Source organism: Erinaceus europaeus, chromosome 1, assembly GCF_950295315.1.
Source record: "Erinaceus europaeus chromosome 1, mEriEur2.1, whole genome shotgun sequence".
Classification (NCBI taxonomy): Eukaryota; Metazoa; Chordata; class Mammalia; order Eulipotyphla; family Erinaceidae; genus Erinaceus; species Erinaceus europaeus.
In genome coordinates this window covers 148,729,717-148,747,296 of record NC_080162.1, presented here as the reverse complement: position 1 = coordinate 148,747,296, position 17,580 = coordinate 148,729,717, and the positions used below count along the sequence as shown (strand labels likewise).

The 17,580-nt window shown below is 50.2% G+C and overlaps 1 protein-coding gene across 1 annotated transcript in view; it reads right to left on the bottom strand.

Moving 5' to 3' along the window:
• Positions 1-636: 636 nt before the first annotated feature.
• The window catches only part of KY (kyphoscoliosis peptidase), a 41,449-nt gene continuing 24,505 nt past the window's right edge, over positions 637-17,580 (bottom strand). Inside the window, exons 5-10 of the mRNA XM_007521792.3 lie at positions 17,248-17,330; positions 12,551-12,659; positions 10,796-10,913; positions 6,300-6,488; positions 5,162-5,352; positions 637-1,940 (exon numbers count right to left, since the gene is read on the bottom strand). Of these exons, the coding sequence (XP_007521854.1) occupies positions 1,045-1,940; positions 5,162-5,352; positions 6,300-6,488; positions 10,796-10,913; positions 12,551-12,659; positions 17,248-17,330 (1,586 nt within the window). The 3' untranslated portion in view covers positions 637-1,044. The remainder of the gene's footprint in view (positions 1,941-5,161; positions 5,353-6,299; positions 6,489-10,795; positions 10,914-12,550; positions 12,660-17,247; positions 17,331-17,580) is intronic.

Below are 17,580 nucleotides of genomic sequence, written 5' to 3'. Positions count from 1 at the left end.
CTCACTGGGCAGCCCTGATCAGGCAGGCACACAGAAGATGGGATTCCAGGGTCTCTGGTTTCAGAGAAAGGCAAGAAGGGTGAAATAATGAGGAGCACAAACATGAATCCCAGGCAGGCTTTGTTGTGTGTGTGTTTGTGTGGAGACTCTGGGAGGAGGGACAGCAGAGCCCTATTATTGTGGGAGTCTCCAGCAACTGTGGCATTTACACCACTTTTGACTTGACCTTCTTGCCAGTAACTTTATGTAGGGGTTGCTAATTGACAAAGTTCCCCAAGGCCTCCCCCCTTTTATTTCAGATAGTGACAGAGAGACAGAGAGAGAATGAAAGAGACCACAGCACTGAAACTTCCTTCAATGTGGTGGGACCCAGGCTCGAACCTGGCTTATGCATGTAGCAGAGCAGCACACTATCCAGGTGAGCTATATTGCCAGCCCTCTCCATGGGCCTCTTAAGGCTTCCTGGGGTGGTCAAGCTTGGGCCTGAGACCCAAGCTCTGAGAGGCCTGGAGGCCATGCATAGCCACCTCTCCTCCATGGTCTAGACTGAGCTGCCTGCCCTGAGGACCCCTTTAAGGACAGGGCTGGATGTTTTCACACCTTTCAGACCTAGGCTTTTGCTGGGCTCTGGCAGAGCAAGCCCCATCCCTGTTGCATGGGGGAGCATGGCAGCTGTTGGCCTCTTCTCCTGAGACTCATGAGGAGGTGGCAGGAATGCGGAAGCTGGTCGGGCCTGTGGGATAAGGAGGCTCCAGACTCCCCCGAGTTGCACAGTAGCTGGTGAGCAACACCAGGGTGTGACTGGACAGGGGCTCTGCGACTCTCGTCCCTGGCAGGCCTCTCCCATCATCCTTTAAGGCGACAACATCATCAACAGTATGCAGAGTGGGGGTACCCGGGCCTGGGGTCCAGTTCATAATTCCTTGGGTTTACATAGCACCGTTTCCTTCTCAATGGCCTTTGCCCCTGGCCCACCACTGAGAGGGGCCCACAGCAGAGCAGGGGGCCCCAGGGGTCCCAGCGGGGCATGGCTAGGCCAGGCCCTCACTGGCCGTTGACTTGGTACTTGAGGATGTAGGAGTAGAAGTTGTGGTTGGCATTTTCCAGCACCATGACGTACACCTCCTGGCAGCCCTCAGTGCTGCAGCTGCCCTCCCAGTAGCCGTCGCGGTTGAGGGTCAGGGGCCACGTGTCCTGCCCCTTCACCAGGGCCTTGGCCACACCGTGCAGCTTGAGCTTGAAGGGGACGTCGCGGTTGGCCGGGAGCACCCCGGACAGGGGCTCCAGCAGTTCATTGCCCTGTCCCCAGTTGCCGAAGCTCTCAGGGAACACGGGCCAGCTGACCTTGGTGTTGCTGCAGCACACGAGGTAGTTGAAGACAAAGACATAATTGCCCGGCTCCTGCTGCTTCTTGACAAAGATCTTGAGGGCGAACTTGCCGGCGTGGGGCAGCTGCACCTTCAGCTCCGTCCGCTTCTCCCGCTGCAGCTGGAAGATGTAGCGCCGCTGGGTCTCCTCGGTCACTGGGCCATCGTCCCCGTGCAGGGACGCCAGTACGCTCACGCCTTCCTCCACCCCGAAGCTGACGCAGCAGCGCCCGTCGGTGGTGTGGATGACGGGGTCGGGGTGCGAGGGCTTCACGATGCCCATCTTCTCCGAGAACCAGCTGGGGCCCACAGGCTGGTGCAGCTCGGAGGGCAGCCGGGCCCCCAGATCGGCGTAGTTGCACTTGAGCGTGTACTCCAGCACCGAGCTGTAGACATCCGAGTCACCTTTGGCGAAGATCTGCAGTTTGTGGGTGCCCACGGCTGGGGGGAACACGTCCAGCTTCATCCCGTTCTTCTTGAGGCTCAGCAGCCCGTGTTCCTGCTTGCCGTTAAGCATGAACATGAACAGCGTGGGGGCGCAGCTCTCCAGGGTGATGGTGGTCTTCCCGTTCACTGCGGACAGAAAGCCGAGTCAGCATAGTGACTGCCTGCCAGGGAGGTCTCCTTTCCCTGCATTTTAAACTTCTTTACTTTAAAAAATTATTTTATTTTATTCTATTAGTGCTTTAATATTGATTTACAACATTAGATGTTTAACGGGGGTATAATTCCACACTGTTTCCACCACTAGAGTTCTGTGTCCCCATCCCCTCCACTGAAAACTGTAGTAGTTCTCCCAAGATCAAAAGTATGGGTTGACTATTCTTTCTTTTCTTTTTTTTTTTTTGCCTCTAGCGTTATTGCTGGGGCTCAGTGCCAGCACTACAAATCCACTGCTCCTAGCAGCCACCCCCCCATTCAATGGAGAGAGATAAAGAGAGGAGGGGAAGATAGAGAAGGGGGAGAAAGATGGACACCTATAGACCTGCTTCACTACTTGTGAAGCAACCCCTCTGCAGGTGAAGAGCCAGGGGCTGGAACAGAGGTCCTTGCTCAGATCCTTGTGCTTTGTACTATATGCACTTAATCCAGTGCACAACTACCCAGCCACTTAACTATTATTTCTATAACTCTCTATATATTTGTCCATTTTTTATATAGTCCTGCATTCTCTTCCTTTCTAAGTAATACCTACAATCACTACTACAACTTTTGAATGTCCTTCCTTTTTTTTTTTTTTAAGACTTTATCTATTTATGAGAAAGACAGGAGGTATATGTACTGGTATATGTACTGCCTGGGATCGAACTCAGAACCTCATGCTTGAGAGTCCAGTGCTTTATCCACAGCGCCACCTCCCGGACCACATGGAACGTCCTTCCTTTGCCCCTCTTTTTTCTTTAGGTGCTGATGGAATTGGAGTTCAGAGCTCTCTGGTCATTTTCCTCTAACATTTATCCCCCTCTGGGAGTATGGATCAAAATTCTTTTTGGGGTGCAGAAAGTGGGAGTTCTGCTTTCTGTAATTGCTTCTCCACTGGACATGACCTTTTACAATTATTTAACTTTTTAAATTTTTATTTTGGAAAGCCAGAAATTGAGGGGGAGGGAAGAGAGAAAGAGAGAGAGAGAGAGAGAGAGAGAGAGAGATCGATCCTGCGGCACTGTTCCACCACTTGTATAGCTTTCCTTCTGCAAGTGAGACCAAGGGCTTGAACCTATGTCCTTATGCACAGTAACATGAGCACTCTACTAGGTAAAGCCACTGCCCAACCCCATTCCCTGCTTTTTTGCTGTTTCAGTTTCTCTCTCCAGATTCTTTCTCATCCCCACTCTTAACCTGACAATCCCCAGCCAAGACATGTCTTTACAATATGCACCACAGTATAGAATGAAAATTTAGATGACTGTATAGTAAGACAATGCAGTATCTCCTGCTGTGGAGATGTAGATTTCCAATCTCTGGAGATTTCTCAGAACACTAGAAATGGGCCTACCCTATGATCCAGCAATTCCTCTCCTGGGGGTTTATCCAAAGGAAGCAAAAACACCAAAACAGAGACCCGCACACCTATGTTCGTTGCAGCATAATTCACAATAGACCAAACTTGGAAGCAACTCAGATGAATGGCTAAGAAAGTAGTGGGGGGCTAGGTGGCAGCACACATGAGCAAACATGTTGCCATGCACAAGGACCCAGGTTTACGCACCTGGTCTCCACCTGCAGGGTGGAATGATTCAGGAGCCGTGAAGCAAGGCTGCAGGTGTCTCTCTTTCTCTATCTTATCCTTCTCTATCAATTTCTCTCTGTCTCTCTCCAATCAGTAAATATTAAAAAAGAAAGTTATGAGTTACATACACAATGGAGTACTACTACTGAACTGTAAAAAAATGATGGAGTCATCTCCTTTGCCTCATGTTGGCAGGAACTTGAAGGAATCATGCTAAACTAAATGAGATAAGCCAAGAAAGAGAAGGGCGTACACCAGATGATTTCACTCATAGGTAGGGAAAGGACAGAAAAGGAAAACACAAAGTGAAACTTGAACTGGGTGTAATGTATTGCACCAAAGCGAAGAATTCTGGGCTAGAGGGAGCCTTGGAAGAGGGAGAGGGGGTGTTGCGTTCTGGTGCAGGTGGTGGAAAAGGACCTAAGTTGGGGATGAGATGAGAAACTATACCTGTGTGTCAACAGCTGAACTCCATGAACTCCATTACAACTGAAATCCATTAACTTTCCTTAAGCAGCGATTGAAAGAAAGAAAGAAAGAAAGAAAGAAAGAAAGAAAGGAAGAAAGAAAGAATCCCAGTGTTTACGTCCTTCTTTCTCTTGGTGGTACTGGCACAAGGCTATGTGGGGCTGGCTCATTCTTCCAAGACCCCATACCATAGCCCATGGCCAGTGGGACAGGTTCCCCACCCAGCACAAGTGCAGGAAACAGCTTCTTGGAGAGAGCTGCCTTATGCTGGGATTTTAGTGGTGGGAGTTTCCAGGTCTCCCTGGTTTTTGGAAGGATGCAAGAGCTCAGCATCTAGTAAACAGGAACAGGGAGGCTGTGACTAACGGGGGTGCCCTGTGCTCCTGGAACCCCTCACTGGCAGTTCAGGGTGGGATCTCACAGTCTCTGTCTCTTCCTTTCTCCCTCAGTTTGTGCAAATAGCCAGTGGCCTCCTGGAAGCATAGGTCCTTGGTGGCCCAGATGATGTGGACAGATTGGCTTGTACTGATGTGTGGGGGTCTAGTCTCAGGGGCCCTGCAGTGTGTCCAGGCTCTGTGGCCAACCCCAGAGCAGGCAGCCAGGAATGCAGACACACAAGACACAGTTCTCTGGAGGTTACCCTGGGAGGTCCCGCCAACAGTTCTCACAGAGCATAAATACACCCAGCTAGCTAGCAACCCATGAACCTGGGTGGTGGCATGGGGGTCAGGGGGTGGGGGGTGGGAGTGTCAGCCCAGGCTGCTTTGGGGACAGCTCAGCACTGCCCTGCCTCAGGGATGCAGCCGGGACCTGCCTCTAGGAGCAGGGAGCCTCAGCAGCAGGCAGAGGCAGCAAGGGGAGGCTCCCTTCCCCAAACGTGCTACTTTTCCTCCAGCTGCCACATCCAACTCAGCAGCCGTCCTGTCTTCCCTGCTCCCCTCAGTCACCCAGGTTGCCCTTATTTCTGCCCCACTCACCAAGCTCCCAGGCCCTGCCAGGGATCCTGACGTTGGTCCCTATGGACCAGACTCCCACAGACCCAAACTGACTCCCTCCTGCTACAGGTATGGGCACCGGCCTCCTGCCCTGGGCTCACCTGTCCTGATCATGGCCACGTCCGGGTGGGCACTCAGCATGCCCTTGTTGTAGAACTCGCTCTTGTGGTACATGTTGTCCTCAAACTGCCTCAGGGACTGAGGAGGCTTGAGCAGCTGCCAGTTCTTGTTGTCGGGGAAGTGGTCCTCGATGAACAGCGCCGGGTGGGTGAGGAAGTAGAATTCATTGTAGCTGACGGGGAGGAGGGGCTGGTCAGTAGTTCATGGGGATTGAGGGGCTGGTCAGTAGTTCATGGGGAGCGAGGGCCTGGCTCTGCAAGGGAGGGGACTCACAGGGGGCCCTGCAGGATCACTTGTCACCGGCTGGAGTGGTCCTGCCGGCCACTCCTAATAGGAAGAGGTACCATTTCCAATTCTAACATTTTAAAAAATATTTATTTATTTTGAATAAAGACAGAGAGAAATTGAGAAGAAAGGGGAAGGAGGAATTGGCGTATTGCACCAAAGTAAAAGATTCTGGGGTGGGGGTAGGGGGAGAATACAGGTCCAAAAAGGATGACAGAGGACCTAGTGGGGGTTGTATTGTTATATGGAAAACTGAGAAATGTTATGTATGTACAAACTATTGTATTTACTGTCGAATGTAAAACAGTAATTCCCCAATAAAGAAATTTAAAAAAAAAAAGAAAGGGGGAAGGAGATAGAGGGAAAGAGAGACACTTGTAGACCTGCTTCACCACTTGTGAAGTTTGAACTTGGATCCTTGCACATGGTAACATGTGCCACCAACTGGCCCCTCTAACAGTTTTTTATGAACATCTATAGGTGTGTGTGGGGAGTGGCAGCCCGGTTAAGCCCACATGCTACCATGTGCTAGGACCCAGGTTGGAGGACCCACTCCCCACCTGCAGGGGCGATACTTCAAGAACAGTGAAGCAGGTCTGCAAGTGTCTCTCTTTCTCTTTTCTTCCTTCTCTCCCCCAGTCCTCTCAATTTCTCTCTGCCCTGTCAAATAAATAGAAAAAAAAAATGGCTGCCGAGAGCAGTGGATTAGTGCTGGCACCAAGCTCCAGCAATAATCCTGGCAGGGAATATGCATATATACATCCATATGTGTGTGTATTTTATTTTCTCAGCCATTCCACCCTGGTACCTAGCAGCATGGAGACTGGCACTTACAGAAAGGTGAATTTGGAGGTGGCAGAGTCCACCAGGCCACTGCCCCAGGTGCTGTCCACCAAGTGCCACCGCCCGTCCAGGAAGACAGCATTCCAGGCATGGTCAAACTCTCCTGAGAAGCTCTGCCCCACCTGGTAGCCAAAGCCCTTGGAGTAGCCGGGCACGGTCATGCACTGCACTCCAGCGATCCTAAGGAAAGTGACACAGGGGTCTGAGAAGCAGCTCCCACTGGTGCTAGCTCCCTACTACCTCATGTTTACAGCATATCTACTATCCCTCAGTCCTCCTGGGTCTCTCCTCTCCTCTGCTTCTGAGAGCCAGGCGCACACAGCCTTGTGTCTCTGTCTGGGGCCGGGGACAGAGGAATAGGGCTGACTGTAGACTCTGCAGTCTGCTTCTCCCCAGGCCTGCACAGGTCACTTCTGGGACATGTCTCTCCCCAGAATCTGCTCCTGTGCTCCAGGCAGCTCCTCAGGAGGGCATGGACACTACAGGGATGGTCACAAAGTAGAGACCAGGGATGAGTATGTTCTGCAGTGATCAGAGTGGCTCTGAACTCATGACTGGGGTGCAAGGCCCAAGTATCACAGGTGAGGCACTAGAGAGGGTGCTGGGTAGATGTGAGGGTGCTGAGTGGACGTGAGGGTGCAAGAAAGCTGAGCCTCAATTCCCAGCTACTTGCTGCAAAGAGACCCCTGGCGTGGGGACCCCGGTTGGGGCAGCACTTAGGTGATTGCAGTTACCCAGCTGGAGAGGCTTGCTCAGGTCTGACAGCCATGGTCCCCAGGCCACAGCAAGGTCCTGTGATGAGTGGCTGACCTGGTCACAGCTGGTAGCTGCTCTTCAGAGAGTAGAAATAGTGACCAATGGACCTCAGCTTGAGGGTTTTTTGACACTGCACTCCCTCTGCCCACACACCAGTGGATACTTTCTACAGCCTGGGGCAGTGTGTCTGTGTGTAGGCTGGGGGTGCTGGTCATCTCTGGGAACCACAGAAATTTCAACAGAGAAGCTATAGTTTGGGCATTTGGAGCTGATACTCCAAGGCCTAGACCTGTGGGCACCACCCCAAGACCAAAGTCAGCACCCTGAGATTTTGGTCTTCTTTTGACACTGTCCCCCATGTGATGCTTGAGCAGGTGGATGGCTAATCAGACAGAGTGGTGGTGGGGACCTCATTGTAGAGCTTCTTGGGTCTGTATGGGAATTAGAAAAACACATCTGTCACCATGTAAACTATCCAGGTTTATGTGTGGCCCCCAGCATAATGAAGGAAGTTTTGGTGTTGTGGATTCTCCCCCCACCTCACCTCTAAAAAGAACAAAGCATCCTTCCCTCAGGACGCTGTCCTCCCATTTGTGGAAGGGTGGCAGGGCAGTCTGATAGTCAGGATGTGTAGGAGGGGTACTTAGGTGGGTATCTAGAGTGCCGCACAGGCTGCTGGGGAAAACTGTGTCCCTGGGAAGCATGCCAAGGGGTAGGGGTGAGCTTCTCTGCCAAGAGGGTGAGGTGAAGGAGAAGGATATGAGACCCAGGTGGGGGAGCAGGAGTGACAGCCCCTTACCCAGCCTGCCAAGGGCTGACAGAGGAGAAGTGAGAGCAGGACATGCATCTGGAGTGGATGGATGGTCCTCAAACCCAGCCACCCCCAGCTCTAGAGGCCACTTGCAGTGTGACCTTGCTAGCCTCACCCTAGGCAAAAGGCAAGGCTAGCATTAATAATAATAACAAGCAAACAAACCAACAAACCAAAAAATAAACCCAGAAGCAAGCAAACTGTTTCTAAGACCTTGTGAGAACTGTGGTGGTTATGGGTAGGGAATAAGAACATAGAACTCTTGTGGTGGGTGTGGTGTAGTACTCTACCCTGTAAACTTATAATCCATGATTAAAGTCAAATAAAAAAATGGGAAAAAATAATGTCCAGGGCCAATTCTGCTCTGATAAACTGAGCCATCCAAGGGCTGTGGGGAGAGCCCAGAACAGAGTGAAGATGAGAAGAGAAACTCAGCTGCAAGCCCATGTTGGGCTTGGCTATGATGGGATGCACTTTGTTACCTGGTGGCCATGTGCAAGGTGGAGTAGACCAAGAAGTCACATGTAAAGCCACATTGCTGTGGATACAGTTATTCTGCAAAGTTATTCAACCACTCATTTCAACAGATGGTTGCTGTTGAATGCTTTGTCACCACTAAATGGCACCAAGAGATTGCCGGGCTGACTTGGGGAGATAGCTCAGAGTGTCAGAGCACCAGCTTGTAGGCCAGAGGCCCCAGAGAGCCCAGGTTCAATCCCTGGCAAAACCATAAGCCCTAGCTGAACAGTGCTCTTGTCTTGCTCTTTCTCTTATAAAAACATTTATTTTGAAGAATATTTCAAAGCTATCTGCAAGACACTGTCCTAGGCTCTTTGGAAAGTGATCAGTCATCATTTACGTATCCTCAGCCTCTGGGGCTTTGGAGCTCAAAAGTGTGGATGTGCAATGGTTTGGGACGTCACGCTAAATGGAAGCATGGTGCAGCTCTTGCTCTCTGTGACTGCTGAAGGACAGATAAAAAAATGATGTTAGATTAATGGTAGTTCCCACAGCATCAACCCTCCAACTAGAAAGAAGCTCATAGCTTTATCAAAAGTTTTTAGAAAAAGGACAGTGGTTGAGATCCATGCACAAGGACCTGAGTTCAAGCCCTTACACCCCTACCTGCAGGCAGGAAGTTTCACATGTGGTGATGCTGGTCTGCAGGTCTCTCTCTCTCTCTTTCTCTCTTCCCCTCTTTATTCTTGATCTTATCAAATAAAAAAAATAAATAAATACTAAAAAATAGAAGTCGCTCGAAGACCCAATAGTTGGTGGTGCTGGAGTCTTGATAACAGAAGGGTGTGACCTGGAGTGGGGTTCAGTAAGAGGAAACTAGGGAGTTTGATCCCAGCACATAAACAAAATTGAATTTGCTAAAACTGTGGACAGTCTAGATAAAAAAGAGAGGCATTCATGCTTGATGAGAGAAAATCGGAAAGAGATAGGGAGTACAGGAGGAGGGCCAATCCAAAACTCTCACACAGACTGCTTGGGAGGGATGATGAGGAAATGAAGAAGGCTGTGAAAATATCCAAACTCCCCACCAAATGTCTTGATTCAATCAGTGTTTAATGAGGCCGCGGCCTGGAGGTGGAAAGGTAAAGTGGAAGCAATGACAGCTATTTGGTGACAGCTCTGGCTAAGAGGCCACCCTGACTGACAACTGGGCAGGGATAAATCAGCAGGTGTGAATGCCATGTCTCTGGGTAAAAAGGAATCAGCTAATGAATGTACCAGAACATTGGCAGCTGTTTTAAGAGGTAAAGGGGCCTTAGGAACATGGCAGACGAGATTACTGATCTTTAAAGCAAAAGCCAGAGGGGTTGAGGTGGGGGCTGTGAATAGTTAAGCACCTTGGGCAGCGTGTGTGAGCTGCCTGCTTGGACACTAACGGGAAATGATGCAGAATGTTGAGCTGCTTTGCCATGATCACTTGCAGGCTAGAAAAAGGATTATCGGTCACCATCTGGGTCAGGTCACAGGCTGACAGTTCCACTCGAGGCAAGTGACAGCTTTCTGAGTCTATTTGGGTCTGTAGGTGAGACCCAGAGAGCAAGATCACCTCAAAAAGCAGGGAGGGAAGAGAAGGTCAGGAAAAGCAGGTCCTAAGCTAGGAGAACACACCCAGGACCAGATGTTCCCATTTAGTTCCACGGCGCTGCCAGCAGGCAACAAAGGCAGATGGGGAAACTGAGGCTCCTAGAGGTCTGGTGTCTCTATACAAGGAGCAAAAGCAAGTAGGTGGAGAATTAAGGAAGCAAAATGAAGGCTCATAAACTAAGGACTGGTGTACAAGTGTTAAATCAGGGACTTCTGCTGCCTCACAGTAAAAAGCTTCTACTAGGAAAGAAGGACATTGTCTGGGACTGACTGACTCTTGAGTGTTTTCATATGTGTGAGTAAGAAAGACATGATTCTGTTTTGGAATGTGCTGGGTACTACTAGAGCTGAAAACAGATGTCACTATTTAAAAAGAATGAGGCCAATTGCATCCTGTATTATCCTTAGCTATTTTTTCCCTGTCGATGGAATGTCATTGCTTTGGGCTGACTTTTTCAGACCAAAAGAGACAAGAGACAGGAAGACAGTGAAAGAGACAACAGCACAAAAGCTTCCTTCAATGCAGTGGGGGCTGGGCTCGAACCTGGGTTGTGCACATGGTAAAGTAGTGAATGACCCAAGTGAGCTATTTCACAGTCCTCCTTTGCTGTTCTGCGGAGGCACCATGGGGCCTGGCAGATGGCGCACAGTCAATCACGCTGGTGCTAAAAACAGAGAGGCTGACCTTTTCTGGGATTCACTTGGATTCCAGAGCAGGGGCTGTGGGCTCCGGTGTCAGGCCTGGTGTGTGGGTGGGGATAGAGATGCAGGGGTGAGGAAGGAGAGCTGGGTCACATGCCTCCCCCCACCAACTTACCTGCACATCTTCTCAAAGAGCCCAGCATAACCGTCACAGTTGGTCTTCTGGGTCCGCAGGATTTCAGTGGGTTTGAAGGCTTGGCGGTCCTTTTCTTGTACTGCTTGGACATCGTATTCTGGGTAGGGTTGGGGGGATAAGAGAAGTGGGGAGTGTGAGGATCTGGGCTCAAGGAAAGGCAGGAGGGACGATGAGCTGGTGCCCAGCATCCCCAGGTTGCAGGATGTGGCTAGGACAGGAGACCTGCCCGTCAGGCCCAGAGGTGGCACCTTTGTGCAGATCGAGAAGTATAGCAAAGTTGCCTGGCTCTTCAGGCCTCTGAGGAGGGGTTGAGGAGGGGGGGCATGGCAGGGCCAGGGATGGGGGCTCTGCCAGTGGGTCTGAAGACCTGGGTCCTGGATAGCCTTCCAGACTGTGACCTCACACTGATCTACAAGGGGGTGTACAGTGGGATATGAGAGAAACACCCCCAATAGAGAAGAATGCTCTCCTGCAGCCTTCACTAATGAGAAGACCTGAGGCCTGCAGTGAGTGACCCCCGATTCCCCCACCCCCAAGGCTGAGATCACTATGGCCACTGAAGGGATAGGGGGAGAGAGAGAAGTCAACAAAGTTCCCACCAATACTCTTATGCTTAAAAAAATTTTTTTTTATTGCCACTAGTGTTATTACTAGGGGTTCAGTGCCTGCACAATGAATACATTTCTTCTATTGGCTTTAAAAAAAATCCTTCTTTTTTATTGATAGAGACAAATTGAGAGGGAAAGGGAGATAGATAGATAGATAGATAGATAGACAGACAGACCGACCTGCAGGACTGCTTCTCTGCTCCTGAACCTTCCCCTCTGCAAGTGGGGACCAGGGGCTTAAACCTGGGTCCTTGTGCATGAGTGGTAATGTGTGCACTCTACCAGGTGTGAAACTGCCCAGCCTACAGAAGCTCTTATTCTGCCTCCTTAATGTCCAGGGAGACACTCAGACCCTATGACCAGACCCCACGGGGCCAGGTGAGCTCAGTCTTTCTCTCTTTGTTGTCACTGGGGCTTCCTGCTCTGTGCTGACTTTTTCAGATGTAGACAGATAAGGAAACAGAAGGAGAGAGGAAATACACACAGCATATGCAGCAAAGCAAGCGCACTACCCAGGTAAGCTTCCCTGCCAGCCTAAGTGAGTTCATTCTCTAGGCTGCATCTCTTTGGGAAGACAAAGCAAAAGTGTGTGGCAGAAGCAGGGAGAGCTGCCAGGCCATGGTAGCAAGGATTCATCTGCCTCCTGAGCCTCTGTTTCCTTTGAGGGTCAGAGTACTCCCAGAAGCCACCTATGGAGGCATGCAGAGCTGTCTGGGGTTGTCTAAGGCTGGCAGCATCAGGGAGTAGAGACAGGGCGCCCTTCCCATCCTGACACAGCTGCTTTAGCTGTGACGCCTCCTCCCCAAACAGTGGCTGTGCTTCCTGAGGGTGGCTATCTCTCCTGGGTTCTCATCTCTGAGAAGCTGTTTTACCAGCAAGCCAGGACCAATGGGAGCCCACCAGGTAGAGTACCTCAGCCCTGGTCATCCACTTTGGGCGGAGGGCCACATAAGGTCCCCCAGCAGGGGATCCTGGCAGAAGCTGTCATCACAGAGTTAGTCTCACTCATCTCCATTGCTTGTAGTTCATTCAGTTCAGCAATTGCTCCATGAGCTTCCCTTGGGACTGGGAGGGGGAGGGGCGTTCTCAGCAGTCCCAGAACCAGCAGTGACACATGTGGGCCTACCTATGTGGTGACAGATCCAGATCCAGATAGCTCGGACTCTCTCCAGGTCACTGTGGGCCTCCTGGAGCAGGTCGCTTACTAGTTCGTCCAGGCCACTCTTGACTGCCACCTGGGGGAGGGATGGGCATGCTGAATCAGGCCTGGAGGAGGGTGTGGGGAGCATAGGGCCCTGCCACTGGCAGAGGAAGTAACCCAGGGGAAATGGACTGGGCACATATGCGAACAACCCCACAGGGCTGGACAGGGCAGGCGTGCTGACCTACTGAACCCCTGGACATGAAGAAGACCATCGAAAGCAATCTGTCAGCTTTATACAAGTCCTAGGAAAATTCTACAGTCTTTTTTTTTTTTTTTTTTTGTAGTGATGTTAAAGCCTGTCCTCAAATTCAGATGGAACTGCAAGGGACCCTGAATCAACTGAACACATTTTGAAAAGAAAGAGCAATGTTGGAGGAGTCATACTTCCTGGTTACAAAATTCCTCACGCAAGTTCCATAGGGATGGCAGTGTGATGTAAACATACAGGGCACACAGACTTGTGGAAAGGACCAGAGAGCCCAGAACAAATCTTTGCATCTGCAGCCAACTGACTTTTCACAAGGGTCCTCCCTCCATCCAATGTGACAAGAAGAGTCTCTTTGACAAGTAGTGCCAGACACAAACTTTTGTGGTGGGTATAGGGAGTTGCGTGCATGAACGTGCACACACACACACACACACACACACACACACACACACACATACACACACACACACACACACACGGAACTATATAATTCTGCAAACCAATGTGAGGTCATTAGTGTAAAAATTGAGAAAAATAATTACTCTGCAAAGAAGAAGGAGGGGGAGGAGGAAGAGAAGATGATATTGTGTCCTTTGGGACAAAACAGACAGAGCTGGAGGTGATTATGCTAGTGAAGTAAGTAACGAGGTGAAATACAACTATCAGATGGTTTCACTCATATGTGGAATCTAGAGAACAGAAACACATGAATGTGCAAGAAAAAAAAATGGAATAGCCTGACTCTAAAACTTTGTGAGAACTATGGTTGTTATCATGGGGGTGGGGGGTGAGTGGGAAAGGGACACAGAACTTTGGTAGTGGGTATAATATGGCACTAGATCCTGTAATCTTTTTTTTTTTTTAAAGAATTTATTTATTTATTTATGAGAAAGATAGGAGGAGAGAAAGAACCAGACATCACTCTGGTACATGTGCTGCCGGGGATTGAACTCATGGTTGAGAATCCAATGCTTTATTCACTGCCGCCACCTCCCGGACCACTAGATCCTATAATCTTATGACCTTACAACCCATTATTAGATCAATGATAAAAATTAAAAAACTAACACATTGTGCTGAACAACTGGTTGTTCACAAGCAGGGAACTAAAACTGGGCACCTACCTCACACCACATACAAAGATTGACTCCGAAAGGATCAATGGCCTACACAGAAACACCTAAACCACAAGACTCCTGGAAGAAAGCACAGACAAGTTGCGTGACCTTGGCCTTGCCAATAGGACCGCAGCTACATTAAAAACACAAAGGAAGGGGGAGACTTGCGGTGAGCAAATCCAGATGAGAGCGACACCATGTGCAGGGACCCTGGTTCAGGTCCCCACCTGCGGGGAACAGAGGGGCTGAGTTCACAAGCAATGAAGCAGTGCTACAGGCGTCTTCCGCTTCCTTCCCTCTCTCTCTCCTCCTCTCAATATTTCTCTGTGCTATCAAATAAGAGGGGGGGGGAAATGGAAAAGGTGACCACTGGGAACAATGGATTTGTCATGCAGGCAGTGAACCCCAGTGATAGCCTTGGTGGCAAAAATAAATAAATTAATGTAAAAATAGATGAATTGGGATATAATAAAAATATAAAACTTCTGAGCTACCAAGATGTTTCACTTGGGTCGTGAGTTTTGTTTTGCTCTGCAGGTTTCAGAGCCCAGGCCCCTCTGCACTGGAGGAAGCTTCAGTGTTGTGGTGTCCTCCTTTTTCTGTCTCTGCCTCTGTTTCTGTCTCTTTCTAGCTGACAAAGTTGACTCGGGACAGTGAAGACCTGGTGACAACATTAACAAAAGGAATAAAAAACTGCACTTATGGGGCCCGGGTAGTGGCGCATCAGGTTGGATGTACATGTTACAGTGCACAAAGACCCAGGTTCGAGCCCCTGGTCCCCACCTGCAGAGGGAAAGCTTCACGAGTGGTGAAGCAGGCCTGCAGGTGTCTCTCCCTCTCTATCTCCCCCTTCCCCCTCGATTTCTGGCTCTCTCTATCCAATAAATAAAGAAAGATAATAAAAAATAAAAGAAACTGTACCCACTGAAGGACATGGTTATGAAAATGAAAAGACACCCAATAAAATGGAAGAAAATATCTTAATATCATATATGTGACAGGGTTTTAATATACAGAATATAAGAAGAACTCGTGCAATCCAATGACACATATGCGAACAACCCAGTTTAAAATGGCCAAAGGAACTCAGGAGACAGCATAATGGTTCTGCAAAAAGACTTCCATGCCTGAGGCTCTAAGGTCCCAGATTCAGCTTTCAACACCACCATAATCCAGAGTTGAGCAGTGCTTTGGTTGGGGTGAGGGTCTCTCTTTCTCTCTTTTTCTCATTCAAATGAACAAAAATATTAAAAAAATAAAAAATCAAATAAAAATAGCCAGAGGATTTGAACATCCTTGTTTCCAAAGATAACCACAGATGTGAGCAGTGGTGGTAGGGGGCAGGTCTTACCATGAACAAAGGGAGAGCCCTGGCTCCATCATCCAGTAACTGGAGCTGCTACTGCCAGGCTCCTTTCTGAGTCAAACTCAGCCTCGCCGGCCCATAAGCCCATCAACAGATGGTGAGCATCATTCATCACTAGGGCCGTGCCAATCAGCGCTTCCCACCCAGAGGCTGGTGATAGAGATGGATAGTAACGTGTTGGCACAAGGGACAGACAGTGGCACACCTGGTTGAGTGCACATGGTAACATGTGCAAAGACCCAGGTTCAAACTCCTGCTCCCCACCTACAGGGGGAAGCTTTATGAGCAGTGAAGTAGTGCTGCAGGGATCTCTCTCTCTCTCTCCCCCCTTCATTATCTCCCCTTTCCCTCTCACATTCTCTCTGCCTTACCAAATTGAAAAAAAAATAAAATAAATAAATAAATAAATAAATAAATAAAAGAGTGAAAAGGCCAGCTGGAGTGGTGGATTTGTCAAGGGGCCACCATGTTCCAGAGATAACCCTGCAATAAGAACAAAATTATTGGCACGGATGTGGGCAAATTGGAATCGGCCTGTAGTGCTGGTGGCAATGTGATCATGCAGCTGCTGTGAAGTGCAGCGTGGTGGTTCCTCAGAAAGCCAGATACAGTCTCCAGTGGAGGCGTGGACTCCACGTCTAGGGGGATTCTACCCCTAAGAACTTACAGTAGGGACTCCAACAGTTACTTGTCCCCCAGTGCTCTGTGCCACCTGGATCAAAGCAGCCCACATGCCAGATAGGGGATAAAAGTATGATTCATCCACACAGTGGGGTGTGACTTCTCCACAAAGAGGGACAGAGCTCTGAGACCTGTTCTGCCCAAGAGGAACCTGGGCATCATAATGCGGGGTAAGCTAAGACACCAAGGGGACGTGTCTTATGCGAACTATCCAGAACAGACAAGTTCACAGAGAAAGCTTGGAGATCTGAGGTGTCCGCTCTCAGCCGATGGCTCCCACACCTGTCTACAGTCCCAGGTCCCGCTAGTCCGAGGTCTAAGAGCCATGTCCACTGCACAAGCCGCAGGTGAGTGAATAGCCTCCTCCCTCGCCCTTTTCCTGTGCCCCTGGTGGTCAACAACTGCCCTCCCCAGTCTGACCTGATCCCCCCAGAAGCTGGCCACACAGCCCCTCCCATCTACCTCTGGCCCTGTCGGTCTGCCACCTCACACAGAATCCAGTTCACAGATCCCTGAAGGGATAGCCATTGGTCCCTGCTTCTAATCCAGAGGTGCTCTAGGTGCATACTCTTGTGCACTCACACACAGATTCAACAGACGAGGTCTCTAGGTGCCAGCCACCTGCCCCGTTGTTCTTACCCAGATGGAAGCTGGGCCCTTGGCCTGCCTGTTCACTGTGACTTTACCCACCCCACAGGCAGAGGTCTGGGGAGGGGAAACTTTTCTCCCTTGAGTCAGGGACCCCCACACTCCCTTTAGCAATGACTCTGGCTTCCTGGTCCTTTCTACTAGACTCTGGATGTGGCTCCTACCTTGCCCGCACACACTTCATATCTCCCTAGCACTTCAGCCAAGCAGAAGTGCAAGAGCTCACATACTTTGGGATGAGTGTGGTGGCTGACCCTCTCTACCAAGGGGTCCTTTCTTCCCCTCTTCACTCCCTTCCTTCATGGTCTGGAGGCTGGCCAGGTCCAGATGAGCAGGGAGGATAGGAAAGGCCTGGTCGGTGGACCTGCCTGTGGGTGGCGTAACCTGGGGGGTGGGGTGGGGAGGGGGCAGGGATGGCCCTGGGTCCTGGCAGGGGTTTGCTGCTTGGGGCTTTTTGTCCCTCATTTCCACATGATGAAAAGATCCTTGGAGCTACCCACCCCACAGGCAGAGCCTATACTGAGGTCTGGGGAGGGAGGATTTTTCTCTCTTGGATCAGGGCCCTCCACACCCCCTTAAGCAGAGGGCTGGTTCCTACCTGTGAGGCATAGGTATCTAGTTTCTCAAACTGCTGCAGGTCTAGCGCCATGGACTTCAGGCTGGACCTGTCCCAGGGATAGGCTGGAACACAGAAGGAGAGGGGTGTCAGCAACTGACCCCCACCAACACACACACACACACACACACACACACACACACACACACACACACACACACACACACACACACACACTCCTTGTCCTTGGTGGGGTTAATGCTTGAACTTCGGGATCAGCTCTTCACTTCTCTGACTGTCCACAGCAGAAGTAGGCAATCAATCTTGAAGCTTCTGGCACAGTCTGCAGATGGCCTCAGACCCTCTTCATGGTGC